The following is a 15,895-nucleotide window of genomic DNA, read 5'->3' as shown; positions in this document are numbered from 1 at the left end:
TGAATGTTTTCTTGTAAATTTAGTGTTCTGTAAAATTGTGGTTGTAATTTAACTTAGAACTGACCTCTATTTGATCTTGGTCTCACTATGGTCTCCATACATTCAGATACCAACACAAAGGAAATTTCATAAAAAGATTTTGGGACCCTCTGATGTTTTGAGCTCTAGGAACAACACAATCTTACTTGAGTCTCAAATTTCTTAAATAAACAGCTGGGATCAGTGGGTATCACTCAGCATGTTATCACTGTTCTCATGACACCCATGAACCAATGAACTCTCTATGGTCATATGTAATAACTATATGTGAACATATATTATGAAACTCCCAGGATGGCTTTGAGATATAGCTTAATGCTATGGTTCAGAAAAAAAATCGATCTTGATAACGTTTCTTTTTAAGCTTCAGTTTCAAACTGAATTTGGTTTATTGGTTTGTATATCTTGATAAGGTCCCGCGGCCCAATATCCAGTAAGCGGAGAACGTATATTCACATTGTGCCCTCATGTTATTTGTTCTTTCACCTAAACTTTCCAAAGCCCTTCAGTCCCATGTGATTTGACTTCATTGGGTTCAACCTCACGCGAAACTAAAGTAATTAGCCCTAACCGATGTTTGAACCGCCTAAACTTCTTCCGCCTCTTTCCACAGAGCACACTCACTCTAGAAAACGTTGCCCTCAGGTCATTGGCCTGAAACGCATCTACATCCAGACCAGACAAGAAAAACGGCTTAGTTTAACCATTGGAGGACGAGCCTACCTTCTTCCCAAGACTGCAGTCATTATCAAGTGTCCTGTGCGGCATTTCCCTAAAGCTCAGGTCCGCTGGGAGAAGGATGGGAGGGATCTGACTAGTTCCAAACGTTTAAGCATCACCAAGTCTGGGGCTTTGAGGATCTACAACCTGGAAGCTGGAGATATTGGACTGTACCGTTGCTGGGCCAATCAAGATTCAGACACCTTCATCCTGAAGCTGATCGGATACAATAATAGACTTCTGGAACAGCCTGAAGGAAAGGGGTTGGCGAAGGAAAGAAGTAGGAACTTTCATCCGTACCTCAACAAAGAAGGAGGTTTCGTTGGTTCAAAGTGCAATGAGGGGTTTCCACCTGGTAAGAAGGCTCCAAAATCTCGCCCAAGCTGGGTGCAAAGAAACGAGTTCTACCGAGATGATGATGGCCAGCCTAAGGAGCTCTGGGAAACTCTTGCTTTGGGGAACTATGCTTTGTCTTCAGGGCCCAGGAGCCACACAGGGGCCTTTGTCCTTGAACCTGCACAGTTCGAGGAGCTTGTGAAGAACATCAGTCAGCTGGCGGAGAGCGGGGATGTGTCGGATGAAATGGCATCGCACCTGATAGGCAAGCTACTAGAGGATTTGGCTGCCGCAGGGCAAGGGGTACCTACAGGGGAAGGCGCTACGATGGACAATCATTTAGATAAGACGCCAAACACTTCAGAACTTACTGGGGAAATGCCGTCGACAAGAGGCAGTCGCGCGGTAATCGTTCGCCAAAGGCATCACGGATCTGACATGAACTTCCAGAGGGATCTCAGGATCCATGTGGGCAGGAATGCTTACTTAACCAATGCTACCCACAGCCTCACACTGATGTGTCCCGCTCAGGGATTACCACCTCCAAACCTCTCCTGGAGCAAAGATGGAGCTCCACTACAGAACAGCGACAGGTAAAGACAATGATGTGTACTGAGGTTGGGGGTTCAATTCAATGTTGCAGTTTCTCTCTTTTTTTTCTATTTTTCTCTTTTTGTAGTTGTTTCTGCAGGTTATTTCTTTTAACTCTACAGTTTCTGGAGGGCTAAGAGTTTTTGATTGTTGGCTTTAAATCCATGTTTAAAGGAAAAACATAAATTCGGTGTCATTCCAAACCTATTATTCTTATACAGTATGTAACTCAAAGTGATACTCTATGAAAAAGAATGCACAACACACTGTACTGGTACTTAATTAGTTTATATATATATATATATATATATATATATATATATATATATATATATATGTGTTTTTTTTTTCCTGCTAATATTAGATATTTATCGACCAATATTCAGGATTTATATATTTTTAGATTTATATTACTTTTGCCATCATAAAGCTCTAACTTAAAGGGATAATGAAAGATTATATTTAATATTTATCTTTTTTTATGCTTTATTATTGTTGAGTTAAAGCTTGTATATAACTCTGAACTTTAAGCAGAGTTTTTATTAGTGGCTTATTAGTGTTATTTTAGTATAATTTATACATTTATTAATATTTTTATTTAGATTTTTTTTTCAGTTTTCCTTTTAGTTTAGTTTTAGAAATGTTGTGCGTGTGCATTTTTTATGTTTAGCTTTAATTGATTTTTATTTCAGTTTTAGTAATTATAGTACTATTATAGTACTATAGTACTTAAATACAAATTTGAAATATTCCCTTGGAAACTAACTGAAATACATTTTTTTATTTAAATTTATTTTTATTTTCTAGTTTTAGTTTTAATTAACAATAACAAGATTGATCATATCAATATTATTCAATATTATTGCTTCCCTTTTTCAGAATATCTCCTTTTGTGTTCAACTTCCACTGAAGTGCAGTTATCAGTTTTAGATCAACTATTCCTGTAAATGTGGCGTTTTGTTCCTGCTCAAAATCCAACTACAGTAATGGCATAGACATTTTTACAAGTGTCTGATTACAAAACTTCTGGAATTCACATGACTTTACTCTTTTCTTTTCTTTTTTTCAGTTATTATCACCGATAGTTCTTTTAGTCCAAGAACATGATGCTGAAAACGAGCAAAGTTCAACTTTTACACCGAAAAGCAATTTTTTCTCTCTTTATAGAAAACAAGACTCCCTGTGTACCTCTGAGTCCAGCCGTGACTGATCTTGATTGAGCAACCGCATATTCCAAAAGCCTGTTAATCACAAACCCACTCAAATATTCACCTCAAAAGCACCCCAGATCTCACGTTATGCGGTCCGTTGGGGTCAGAAAAACTGGCTGTGCTTCTTTCAGTTTCTCTCCAGGGTCGCATTGTGGTCTAATCGTCTACTCTATACTGTTGACTGTTAAATACCGTCATTGAAAACATTGACTTAGTAACCAGCTCACGGCCTTAACATAGCCTCCGCCCAGACAGTCGCCAAACATTGTCTGCCCCTCTTCCTGGCGAGCGCTATGGGACCTGAAAGAGACATGGCTCTGCAAACATTGTTCAGGCCTCTTCTCGCAACTTGGGCTTAAAAACTCAGCAGCTCTGAGGTAGTTGTGATATACTGAAGCGCTTTAACTCCCAGGAGTCACTTTTGACCTGAACTGTAGGGTCATTTTACGAAGTGTGTGCCATTTCCAGTTGAATCTAAAATTTCTATATAGACATTTTAGATAGAGATACACAATGTTTAAGTGTTAATTGCTTTGTGACATCAGGTCAAGATGTTGAGGTAACAGTGTCTTGTGTTAAGAAAGAGAATTTATTGTTGAGATTCATACAAATTTCCAACAGTTTTATTATATTATATTATATTTAGTGCTGGGCAGTGATTAATCGCATCCAAAATGAAAGTTTGTTTTTACATAATATATGTGTGTGTGCTGTGTATAATACTTTTGTATGTGTAAATACATACATTTGTATGTGTATATTTAAGAAATATTTGCATGTGTACACTATTTATACATAATTTATATTTATATATAAATATTTTATCAATAAATAACACATTTTTTCTTAAATATATGCATGCATGTGTCCAAAATAATCATGCACAGCACACACACATACTGTATATTATGTAAACACAAACTTTTATTTTGGATGTGTTTAGCAAAATGTCTATGTTATAAGGATGGGACGGTATGAAAATTTCATATCACGATTATAGTGTCCAAAATAATCATGATTATCAATATTATCACGGTTTTGTTAAAAATTTATTAAAGTGCTCAAAAAGAACTGATGCTCACACTGAAAACATTTCAACAAGTTTTATAATTGAAAATCAACAAACAACAAATAAAACAAGCCTCTCTATGCAGTTTTTAAGCAAGATTCTATAGACCCTTTTACAGTTGGTAAACATGGTGACGTTTTTTTGTGGGCGGAGCTTAGGTGGAGGCAGAAAGATCCGTCAGGCCGCTTCACTAACGCTAGTTAGCAAGGATTGTTAGCTTGTTTTTTAACAATGACTGGAGAAAATCCGATATTATCTTAATGTGTAAGCTCACTCACTGTCCAGGACTGTGATTGTTATTTCCAAAAGTTATTTTTAATAGTTTTTTGTAAAACCCAAAATGACCACACCTCAGATTTGGTCCTCTTAAAAGGCTGAAAAATCTCCTGAGCACGGTCACTGCCTTCCACCATTCCTTCTCGAATAGTAATTTTTTAAAATATTGCGTGCTGCGCGCCTGCGTCAGACTGGCCGACAGGATTCAGTGAGTTATTAAAATCACGATAATCAAACACGGTTTTAATGATAATTACATTTTAAACGATAATACTAACCGTCAGTACATTTTATCACGGTTTATCGTGAAACCGGTTATCGTCCCATCCCTACTATGTTAACACATAGTTGAAGATGAAATCGGTTAATCATTGGTACATAAAATAATTACACATGCACTGTATAAAGGAGACACAAATCAGACCCATTTTGTAAAATGACACTGCAGATGTTGACTCTGACTGCTTGAATTTATACTAAATTTTGTCAACCATTATCAGATCACATTGTATTTTATTGGTCTTGGAACTAAATTAATTGATTGATGCTTGTTTCTATGATTTTTTGATCATCATCTCTGTATCCTGGACAGAACTGATCTCAACTCAAACTGGCAAGCAATCTTTATATATATATATATATATATATATATATATTGTATATGAAGTTCAACTCAGGGAAACAGGCTTGTTTTCAGCTATAACCATTTTTGTCTTATTATTTTTTTGGATCAGGCACAATCCTTCTATAATACTTTATTTATTTATTATGCTCAAGTTATTTTGACCACAGTATTGCTCAGAGCTGCCAAATCATTTGCCTCCCACTCTTTTGTTGACAGCCGTGTTTCTGTGCGGTCTCGACTGCATTACTGCCGCACAGTAACTTCCATCAAAGTGGCGCTGTAGAATGCCACTTGACTCCAAAACCAAATATAACGTCGCTGCCAACTCATGCCAGCCCAGTGCCAACCCAGAATGAATGCGTTCCACTCCTACAGAGTAATATTTACAATTTGATCATGTTATTCTTTTCTCACTGCAGGTATTGGGGATATTTTAAAAACTGTCTGGCTATGTGGAAACTGTTCCAAATTACAGTGTGTTTTCTTTTCATTAATGGGAAGAAACATAAACTATCTGTTTGTCTCTGTCTGTCAAGATATTCAGGCAATTTGTGAAGGTATCAATTTGGTAGCGTTTTAATGATTAATATGTGTTATTTCAGTTAGTTATATTTACAACCGATCAAAAGTTTGGGGACTCAAGAAGATTTTTATGCTCACCTTGGCTGCATTAATCGGATCAAAAATACAGTAAAACGGCAGTGTTATTATTACAATAGAGAGCCTAAGTCCCTCCCCTTCCGGTCGACCACCATGGGACCGTATTTCGGAAAAATATTGAATGGTAGTCAATGGCGAGAGACAACAAATATTTTGATCTCGTTTTAATTATGCCCTGAATAACACATATGATGTTTGTCAATTTAAAAGATACATTTTAAAGTAAAGAAAGTCGCAGTTTGATGTAAAACCGTTGAGGTATAAGACTGTGAAAATGCGTAATTACAGACTACAAGACTACAAACCCCAAAGGCGCACATTTTCTGTCAATGAATGAAGCTAACTTTACTGAGGCTATTGTCTGTCATTGTTTCTATAGTCTTACGTTATAATCGTAACGTTACGCCGGCATACCTGAGTGTTTTGTACCAGACCGCACACACGCAGAAGCGGATCTCACTCGTTGTTTCGCTTCACGGGAGATGTAGTTCATAGAGCGATTTTCACATAAAACTAAATGTTACTCTTCTGTTTTATGACAAACTGCGACGTTTTTGACTTTCAGAATTGTCTTTTAAATTGACAAACATCATATGTGTAATTGAGGGCACAGTTCAGACGGAATAAAAAGATAAGTTGTCTCTTGCCATTGGCTACCATTCATATTTTTTCCGAAATAAGGTCCCATGAGCCGGAAGCGGAGGGGCGGGACTTAGGCTCTCTATTGAAAATAACTCTTTTCTATTTGAATATTTCTTAAAAGGTAATATATTCCTGTGATGCAAAGCTGAATTTTCAGCATCATTACTCTAGTCTTTATTGTCACATGATCCTTCAGAAATCATTCGAATATGATGATTTGATTGATTCATCAAAGAATCCTGAAAAAAAAAATCATCATGATTTCCACAGAAATATCAAGCAGCACAACAGTTTTCAACATTGAGAATAATAAGAAATGTTTCTTAGGCAGCAAATCAGCATATTCGATTGATTTCTGAAGGATCATGTGACACTGAAGACTGGAGTAATGAAACGTGTCCTGTGCAATGACAAGCTCACTGGAGAAACAGCAGCTCTGTGTGATGGCGTATATCTCCATTCTCCTCCCATCGGCAGCTCCTGTGGCGATCATGGCCCCAGGGCCGTCTCTGCTGTTGCGCTTACGTAGTGCTTCTTATTTTTGGCCAAATGTGAAGCAAAACACAGGCGAGGTGATTGACGTTCACAGACTCTAAAGCTGTGTGAAGTCTCACCCTTCCGTGCCCTTTTATTCAGATGTGTCTTGGCACCACGGCGACGCTCTAAATCAGATCCTAACGAGGTTGATTTACTCCTAGAGCTGTGAACTGGAAATCACACTCAAACCAGTGCAGTTTCTGCTCCGGTAATGGTATGATTGATATTTAGATGAACAACTTAATTTTAAGGTAGGCACAGTGTTGGGTAAGTTACTAAATATATCTTCAACAATGTAATTAGATTATAGGACTAGGGTTGCATTACTTATTTTTAATTACTTTAATAACAACCTCATCTGGCTGTCCAATACAAGGATGAAACCGCTCTTTTAATTCTTTCAAATAAATAATATAAAATAGCATCAATTATTCTTGACCTGACCAAAGTAATTTAAAGGGACTAAAAGGTTACATTTACAAAAGCATACACATGATATTTATTTTGGCTTTCCATTAACAAAAAAAAAAGGGTTTTCTAGGGTTTACAAAGAATGGTGTTAAAAGGGAAAAACATTCTGTATGCGGCAGTCCTGTGGGCGAAAAGGCCTTGCTAGAGGTCAGAGGAGAATGGGCTGACTGATTCAAGCTGATAGAAGAGCAACTTTGACTGAAATAACCACTCGTTACAACCGAGGTATGCAGCAAAGCATTTGTGAAGCCACAACACGCACAACCTTGAGGCGGATGACCTACAACAGCAGAAGGCCCCACCGGGTACCACTCATCTCCACTACAAATAGGAAAAAGAGGCTTTAATTTGCAAGTGCGCACCAAAATTGGACAGTTGAAGACTGGAAAAATGTTGCCTGGTCTGATGAGTCTCGATTTCTGTTGAGACATTCAGATGGTAGAGTCAGAATTTGGCGTAAACTGAATGAGAACATGGATCCATCATGCCTTGTTACCACTGTGCAGGCTGGTGGTGGTGGTGTAATGGTGTGGGGGATGTTTTCTTGGCACACTTTAGGCTCCTTAGTGCCAATTGGGCATCGTTTAAATGCCACAGCCTACCTGAGCATTGTTTCTGTCAATGTCCATCCCTTTATGGCCACCATGTACCCATCCTCTGATGGCTACTTCCAGCAGGATAATGCACCATGTCATAATGCTCGAATCATTTCAAATTGGTTCTTGAACATGACAATGAGTTCCCTGTACTAAAATGGGCTCCGCGGTCACCAGATCTCAACCCAATAGAGCATCTTTGGGATGTGGTGGAACGGGAGTGGAATTTCTAAAGAAGGATTTCAGCACCTTGTTTAATCAATGCCACGTAGAATTAAGGCTTTTTTGAAGGCAAACATAGTATTAGTATGGTGTTCCTAATAATCCTTCAGCCAAAAAGCTGTGAAAGACTTGATTTCAGACAATATGTCTTAAATTTAGTTTGTATAAAAGAAGAAAAAAGCAATTATCTGAAATTATCTGCATGCAAGTTCTTATTATTTTCTGTTCAGATTTTTCCAAAGACGTCTTGTAATGATTATTTTTTTCATTAAATGTGGTAGTGTAAGTGAAGTGTAGGGTAATGTTTGTGATTGTGAAACAATGCCACCATTGTCCCGAAGTTGATTTTCCGCACACATTTGTGCATGCGAGTCGGCCCAGACGTGCCATCACACTTTAGATGATATCTTTTCTTCGATACTTCAGACATGACTCAGCTGGTGTGTTTTATTAGTGGGTCTGAATGAGTAGACTTTCATAAGATGTGTGCTGGATGGGATACAATGCACATTTTGTGCCGGTGTCCCTTTGTGGGTTTGGGTGGGAGCAAACGGAGAGCTCACTACACCCTGAAGGCTTCTATCCTGACTTTCTTAATCACTCTGTCTCTGTTCCAAAACACAGAGAGCTTCCATGCTGTGTTCTGTATGCATAGGCAACTTGCTTAAAAGGCAGCATCCTTACTGAAATCTGAACTTGTGAACATCCTTTTCATAAAGAATCCGGAAATAATACGAAGCAGCACAACTGGTTTCAACATTGATAAGAAGAAATATTTCATGAGAAGCAAATCGGCATATTAGAATGTTTTCTGAAGGGTCATGTGACTGAAGACTGGAGTAATGATGCTGAAAATTCAGCTTTGCTTTTTTTTCTAGTTTCGAAAACAAAGACAGATATTAAGCTGATACCTACTTTGGTGTTATTCTGTTATAGGATCAGTCTAAGAATTAAAAAAAAACGTTTTGCTCTGGAGGCCCACTAGACTTCACGAGTGTCAGATGAACTTCCTGAGCCGCACAACGGCGTCTGCACAATAAACACTTTAATCAGGTATATAAACACCTCTGAGGGTTCATCACACTCACTCTGATTGACTCTTCTGGGATTCCTGATTGCTGTAGGAGATCACGTGAAGAGCGAACCAGAAACCGAAAAGTGGCAGAACCCAAGGGAAGCTTGTGTGATTGATATACAGGAAATAAGAGATTGAACCAGATCTCGACCTGATCCGATGGTGTGGCTGTTGATTAAAACACAATCGTGGTGTGTGTTTTCACTGAAAGGGCACAGAGTGGTGCATTGAGCTCCTGTGGTTTCACTTCTGTTATATATACAAACTAGCTGTTGTTTTAACCCAGAAACAACCCGGTTTAAAAACAACCCGGTTTTAGTGAGTCTCCAATTGTGTAATACATACGTACGTACGTGGTTACGGGAAATGTGATTAAAACGGTAGGGCCCATGCATGGCTCTATCATTGGAGAAAGCGTAACAGTCAAGTTGGAGATGTTGTGACTTGATAACCAATCACATTAAGCCTTGACATCAATGCATTTCTGTCTGAGTTGTACGAATCATACTCTTCCATAGAAATTAATTGCCAAATGTGAAGCCTTAAGCTGAAACCTACCTGTGGTAAAACTATATATATATATATATATATATATGCATGTATATGTGACTTCTCATTCCACCCCCTAAACTCTAATAATAGATAAATCAAAACAAGTTGAAGATTAGCCAATAGGATATTACCTTTCGTGCAGTGTAATACATCTGTTTACAGCAAAAGTCATTCTGCAATGTATATTATGATCAAATAAAAATGTGTTTTGACATTCTGAAACCTATTGTAGGAGACCTCCAAAATGAGATTAGGAACCTTTATTCTAATGTGTTAAAATAGAGGGATTTTAAAAGAAGTTTTTCCACAAATGCAGTTTTTTCAGTGTAGTGAAGCCTCTCCACTGACATCCATTAAAAAAGGCCTCTGGTCTCTTTCCCTGCATATCGTAGTGTTATACTTTTTGTTACAACCTTGAAATCTTCCCTTTAAAGGGATACTCCATTTTTTTGTTTTTTGTTGAATTTTACTGTTTTTGAATCCATTCAGCCAATCTCCGGTTCTGGCGGTACCACTTTTAGCTTAGCTTAGCATACATCATTGAAGTGGGCACAAGACCATTAGCATTTCTCAAAAAAAAAAAAAAAAAAAATGATATTTCGATATTTTATAATAAATGATGTTTCGATATTTTTCCTATTTAAAACTTGACTCTTCTGTAGTTACATCGTGCAATTTTCTAGGATTTTTTGAGAAATGCTAAGTGCTTGTCCACTTCAATGATGTATGCTAAAAGTTGTACCGCCAGAACCGGAGATCGGCTGAATGGATTCAAAAAGGGTAAAACTCAACAGTTTAACTCTGGGGGAGTTGTAAAATAAGCCAAAAATATTTCCAAAAAAAGTGGAGTATCGCTTTAAGCTGCTTTGACAGTGTTCCCTGAAATTTGCTGCTGATTTAACTCTCTCGCTCTCTTGCCCTCCCTAGGGTATCGTGGGACAGTGGTGGAGACGTACACATTTCGAGCCCTGGCGCCAATGATGTGGGCACCTACAGGTGCACCGCCACCAATGAGTTGGGCTCCGATTCAGAGACAACACATGTTCTGTTGGCTGGTGAGACACACGGTTGCTCTCTGTAATGACTGTTTCTATAATGACTGTTTTATATGCAATGTGAGCTGTTGGTTTTTTTTCTTTTTTTTTCAAACAGAAACTCCCACGATCGCTGCATCACAGAGAAACACATCAGATCTGAAGAGTACCAGTCTGAAGGTGGCGGTTGGAGGTGTTATCAGTGTCCGTTTAGGTGCCAACCTCACCCTGGAGTGCCCTGTCAAAGGTGAGGGATGATTTCAGCAATAGGAAATAATGCTGTGCATCTTTTAAGAAACCATTATATGTCATACAAACTTGAAGCATATTCTCCAGTGCAGCCTTAATGTAAATGCTTAACAAAATACTTCACTCTGTGAAAAAGTGAACATGTTTAATGTGTGCATATCCAATGCTTAATAGCTCTTGTCCATGTGGTTTTGGTGAAAGATTCGACTAATTGGACAGAAATGATGTGTAAAGTCAACAGGCTTTCAGGATGCTGGGCCCCCTCTATGGGATTTATGCTGTGCTGCATCATTTACAACCAGCAATCTACTGAGAAATTGGCCTCCTGTCAGCCTATTGTACTAAAATGTTCTTTTTAGAGATCTCAATAGCTTTCTACTTATAAAATGAGTCATCTAGTGGATTTTAGTGGATATAATTCAAAATCATTCAGATATACTTTAATTAAAGGGTTTAATTAAAGTCTTGATCAATGATACTTTAAAATTCGACAGTTTAATGGTGAATCTCTCAAAAGAACAATTCACGATAAAAAGGATGTAACGCTTTTCCCATGCATGAAATGTCATCAGATAACTGTCCTCAGCCAATCAGGAACGAGCTACGCCTGTTCCTTTGGACCCCTCACCTCATGAGATCAGCTCCCTTCAGACCTTCAGCTCCCCTTTATGGTTTCAAACTGGATACTATTCTTCCTTTCACCTCCTTTTTATTTGCAAATTTATATTAGGGCTGGGTATTGACACTAATGTCACGATTCAATTCACAAGCTTATGATTTGATTAAATTCAAATCTATTCGATATCAATTAAATACAATATATATATATATATCAGGCACAGTGCAAAACAAATTATCTCAAGGGTAAAAAAATCTCTTAACTATTGCTATAATCTATACAAGGAGTCAGTTGGTACTACATTACAATAATATTAAAGGTTAAAATGGACTGATTTGTATCCAAACCATTAATTTTTTTTATAATAATAAAGTTAAAACACTAATTGATGGATTACATGGGGCATGATATTGATTTTGATAGGATGTCAGAGTTCATTACTCTTTATCTTGTTCTGTAACTAGTAAAGCAGAAGCGATGATCAGTTAACATGCACTTTACTTGATGTGATGCAATAGAAATATCTCACATCACATTAAACCTTAAATTTATTATTTGAATTTCATAATAGAATTGGCAGAATTTGAATTAGAAAAGTAAGAAAGCACAATGGGAATTTCGATTAAGTGGATGGGAGGCGCGCTACAAAGCATAAACCAAAAGATCGATTCTTGGGATTTAATAATCGATATCGGTTTATAAAAATGAGAACTGATTAATATCTAGAAATCTATATTTTTTTTACCCAGCTCCAGTTTAAATAAATAAAGGCCTCTCTCAGGCCACTCTGTCTGTCTTCACTCCCCGAAACAATTTATATAGAGTTGTTTATCTGGTGATTTGGTTGATGCAAAGGACACCTGCTGTTAACAATGGCCTCGCTGCAGCAGAGAACCATAAGTGTCAGCTGTTCTCTCATGCTTTCATCACTATCTGATTCCCTGAGATGAATAAATGGGATTTGAAGAGCAAGTCCAGTTGGCTTTGACAGAAAGGACGGCATAGGCAGGCCACAGAGCAGTGGATTATGGGTAAAGATGTAAGAAGACACTGTAATTGACCGGTTAAACTGATGGTGTGGAGAGATGTGTTGTTAGAGGACGCACACATCCAGATACACAACCATCTGATTCAGGTTGCATGATTGCACAGTGTAATTCAGTCTGCTTATCACGTAGGTCATTAATAATAGCTCCGTTCTAAAACCTAGCAAGCTGCCTACATAGACAGCTTCCATGTAACTTCAAAAGTGATTGATTTTCGCACATTCTTCAGTCAAGTAACCTTCATTTATATAGCGCTTTTAACATTACAGTTTCAAAACAGCTTTACAATGATAATAGGAAATTACAGTAACAGAGACTGTTTTTGGCTTTACAGGAGCTCTTGAATATAGTTATTGTCCAGCTAAAGTTAGTTTTGATTGATTGATTCACTTCCGTTTCAAAGATCATTACTGTAGTTATTAAAGGTTATCTCTGCTCAAACTTCCCGCGAAAACGCACGTTCAGTCTATATGCGTGTTTTAATATACATTGCTTTTCTTTACAAACCAACCCTCAACAAACTACTTGTCTGGCCTTAAAATTTCTAATAAATAATTATCGCTTTCGCGTAGCCAGGTTAAACGTAATTATCCCGACAAGGTATTATCTGTACAGAAGTAAAGAGAAGGGAAGTAGGCCTTAACAGGGGAGAGACTACTGTAGTTTACACTTCAAGACTGTGGACTGTAGTAAACATCGGGATAAACAGAGAGACTAATATTAGCGTAGACGCCATCCTTCATCCTCTTATGGAAGGATCCGCCATCCTTCAAAGACTTGCGTTGAATTCATACTAAAACATAGCGTACGATCAAAGCTGTAAATGTGCGTACGCACAAAAAAAACCAGATGTATGAATGTCTGCGTACGAAGGATCCCACGCATTTTCTCTTTGTACATCCCAATTAACGTAAAATTGAGCGCACATGCACGAGCACAACGCCCCACCCAGTCTCCTCCCTCAATTAAATTAATTTAAATATGGTAATAGTCCAATTTGGCAAAAGAAACCTGCAAGGAAATGGCTAAAGAAACCTGCAAGAAATGAAATTCCACTGAAAATGTTTTCTATGTGAATATATGTGAAAGTGTAATTTATTCCTGTGATCAAAGCTGAATTTTCAGCATCATTACTCGTCTTCAGTGTCACGTGATCCTTCGGAAATCACTCTAATATGATGATTTGATGATCAAGAAACATTTATGATTATTATCAGTGTTGAAAACAGCTGTGCTTCTGCTTCATATTTTCATGGAAACCGTGATATAGTATTTTCAGGATTCTTTAATGAATAAAAACTTAAATCAAACATATAGAAATCTTATAATCGTTTTTAACATTATAAATGCATGTACGGGCACTTTTAAACAAATTCAATATGTCCTGGCTGAATAAAAATATTACTTTTTTTTTTTTTACCTTTACTGACCGAAATAATGAAGTTTATTTTTTATTTCCTATAGTAAAGCCAACGCTGCCATTGCTAGACAGGTTTGCACATGCTTTATGTTCTTACTTTATTGCATAATAGAATATTTTAATAAGACTCGTGTGACATAATTTGTAATTGATACATTATTTGACATATCATTAAGCAATATCTGACAGCTGGTGGTGCGATAGAACAATTCGTAGAGTAATGTTTGCCACTTCACCTTATTGCCTCTAGGAGTCGCCAACGGACAAATCAAGGCAAATGTACGTACGCCAGACATGAAGTTTACTTGGAGGAACGCACATTCTTCCGTTAATTTCACTGTTAGTACATCTGGCCATGAACGTGAAAGCTGGCGTACGCCGTGTTTTTGTACGTACGCAGTGTTGATACATGAGGCCCCAGGATTTATGGGTAGTATTCCTGGTTCAGGCTGACCTAATCTGTGCAGCCTAACATTGCATTATTGAAGTCTATAATTTGTTTTAGTCTAGATTTGAATTGACAAAGTGTGGCTGCTTCCCGGACAATGTTAGGAGGACTGTTCCAAAGTTTTGGTGCTAAATAGGAAAAGGATCTACCGTATGCAGTTGATTTTGATATTCTAGGTATTATCCACTGGCCGGAGTTTTGAGATCGCAATAGACTGTAATACGTTTAGAGCTCGCTCAAGTACTGGGGAGATAAACCATTTAGTGCTTTGTAAGTAACCAGCAATATTTTATAATGTATACAATGTTTAATAGGGAGCCAATGCAGTGTTGACTTGGCTAATATGGTCTTACTTCCTGGTTCTGATAAGAACTCGAGCTGCTGTGTTTTGGACAAGTTGTAGTTTGTTTATTAAGCGTGCAGGGCAACCACCCATAATAGCATTACAGTAATCTAGCCTTTATGTCATGAAAGCATTAAAGGGTAACTAAACCCCTGGTCAGAGCCTGACTCCACCCACTGGCAATATTTGAAAATGCTGAAAAAGTGGGCTGACCCCAGCGGAGATAGAGGGGAGGAAACAGGTCCTAAAACGCTCAATCCTGATCGTTTTCAATACTCACAATCCCAATTCCTGACTCCCTACAGTGGTTTTGACGACACAAGATGGTTTTTATACTGCCAAGGGCGTAGCTCGCGTGGTGAGCTGAAACCTGCGTACGTCACGAAGTGCGGAACATCCAATAGAAAAATTCAACTGCAGTAGCCACCGTTCAACCTGAAGAGGGCAGCACTAAGACGTTTTTTACACCATATATTATAGAAATAGAACACTTTATAAACAAATGTCAAAAAAGTTACTCGAATCAATGACTGGTATTAATAAAGATCCATTCTTAAAGATCATTAACTAAAAAAAGTTGTTTTAGTGTTTAGTTACTCTTTAACTAATAATTCCGCTTTTGTCATTGAGGAAATATGATGTAATTTAGATTTAAAAAATGCAGTTTTATTAATACTAGACACTCATACTAGACAAGTAGTGCAGAGTGTGCAGGAGAACTTTAATCAGTATTCAATTCGAGCTTATTTGTTAAGCCCTTTTGACAATACATATTATTTCAAAGCAGCTTTACTGAAAATGCTTGTTTCACTGTTTTGTTATCACTCAGAGATGAGTGTGTCAAAGTAATGTCCATACGGCAGTGATATAGAGCTATAATATAGTACATCATCTGGCTCTACAACAGGTCAAAAGTCAAAGAAATGGTTTTCATTAGGATTTGAAAACAGTCAGAGAGCATTATTGGAACAGAGTATGCAGTCAGTAGGCGGTCAGCACATAGAGATACACATTTTTATGTGTAATATATCTTCTTTTATTTTCCATTTTTTTCTTCATAATCATGTAGTTATTGTTCCTGTGTATGTTTCTCCTCCCAGTGGAAATTTCCTCT

General features: G+C 37.6%; 1 protein-coding gene across 2 annotated transcripts in view; it reads left to right on the top strand.

Annotated features, from left to right (window-relative positions):
• adamtsl3 (ADAMTS like 3) overlaps positions 1-15,895 on the top strand; it is a 165,272-nt gene that overhangs the window by 132,063 nt on the left and 17,314 nt on the right. For both annotated transcript variants that reach the window (XM_039659427.2, XM_039659425.2), the window contains exons 21-23: positions 653-1,688; positions 10,550-10,677; positions 10,775-10,903. In XM_039659427.2, coding sequence (XP_039515361.2) covers positions 653-1,688; positions 10,550-10,677; positions 10,775-10,903 — 1,293 coding nt within the window. The remainder of the gene's footprint in view (positions 1-652; positions 1,689-10,549; positions 10,678-10,774; positions 10,904-15,895) is intronic.

This window comes from Pimephales promelas, chromosome 1 (assembly GCF_988280905.1).
Source record: "Pimephales promelas chromosome 1, fPimPro1.hap1.1, whole genome shotgun sequence".
NCBI classification, from domain to species: Eukaryota; Metazoa; Chordata; class Actinopteri; order Cypriniformes; family Leuciscidae; genus Pimephales; species Pimephales promelas.
Note: the sequence above shows the minus strand (reverse complement) of the source record. Positions and strands in the feature narration are given on the sequence as shown.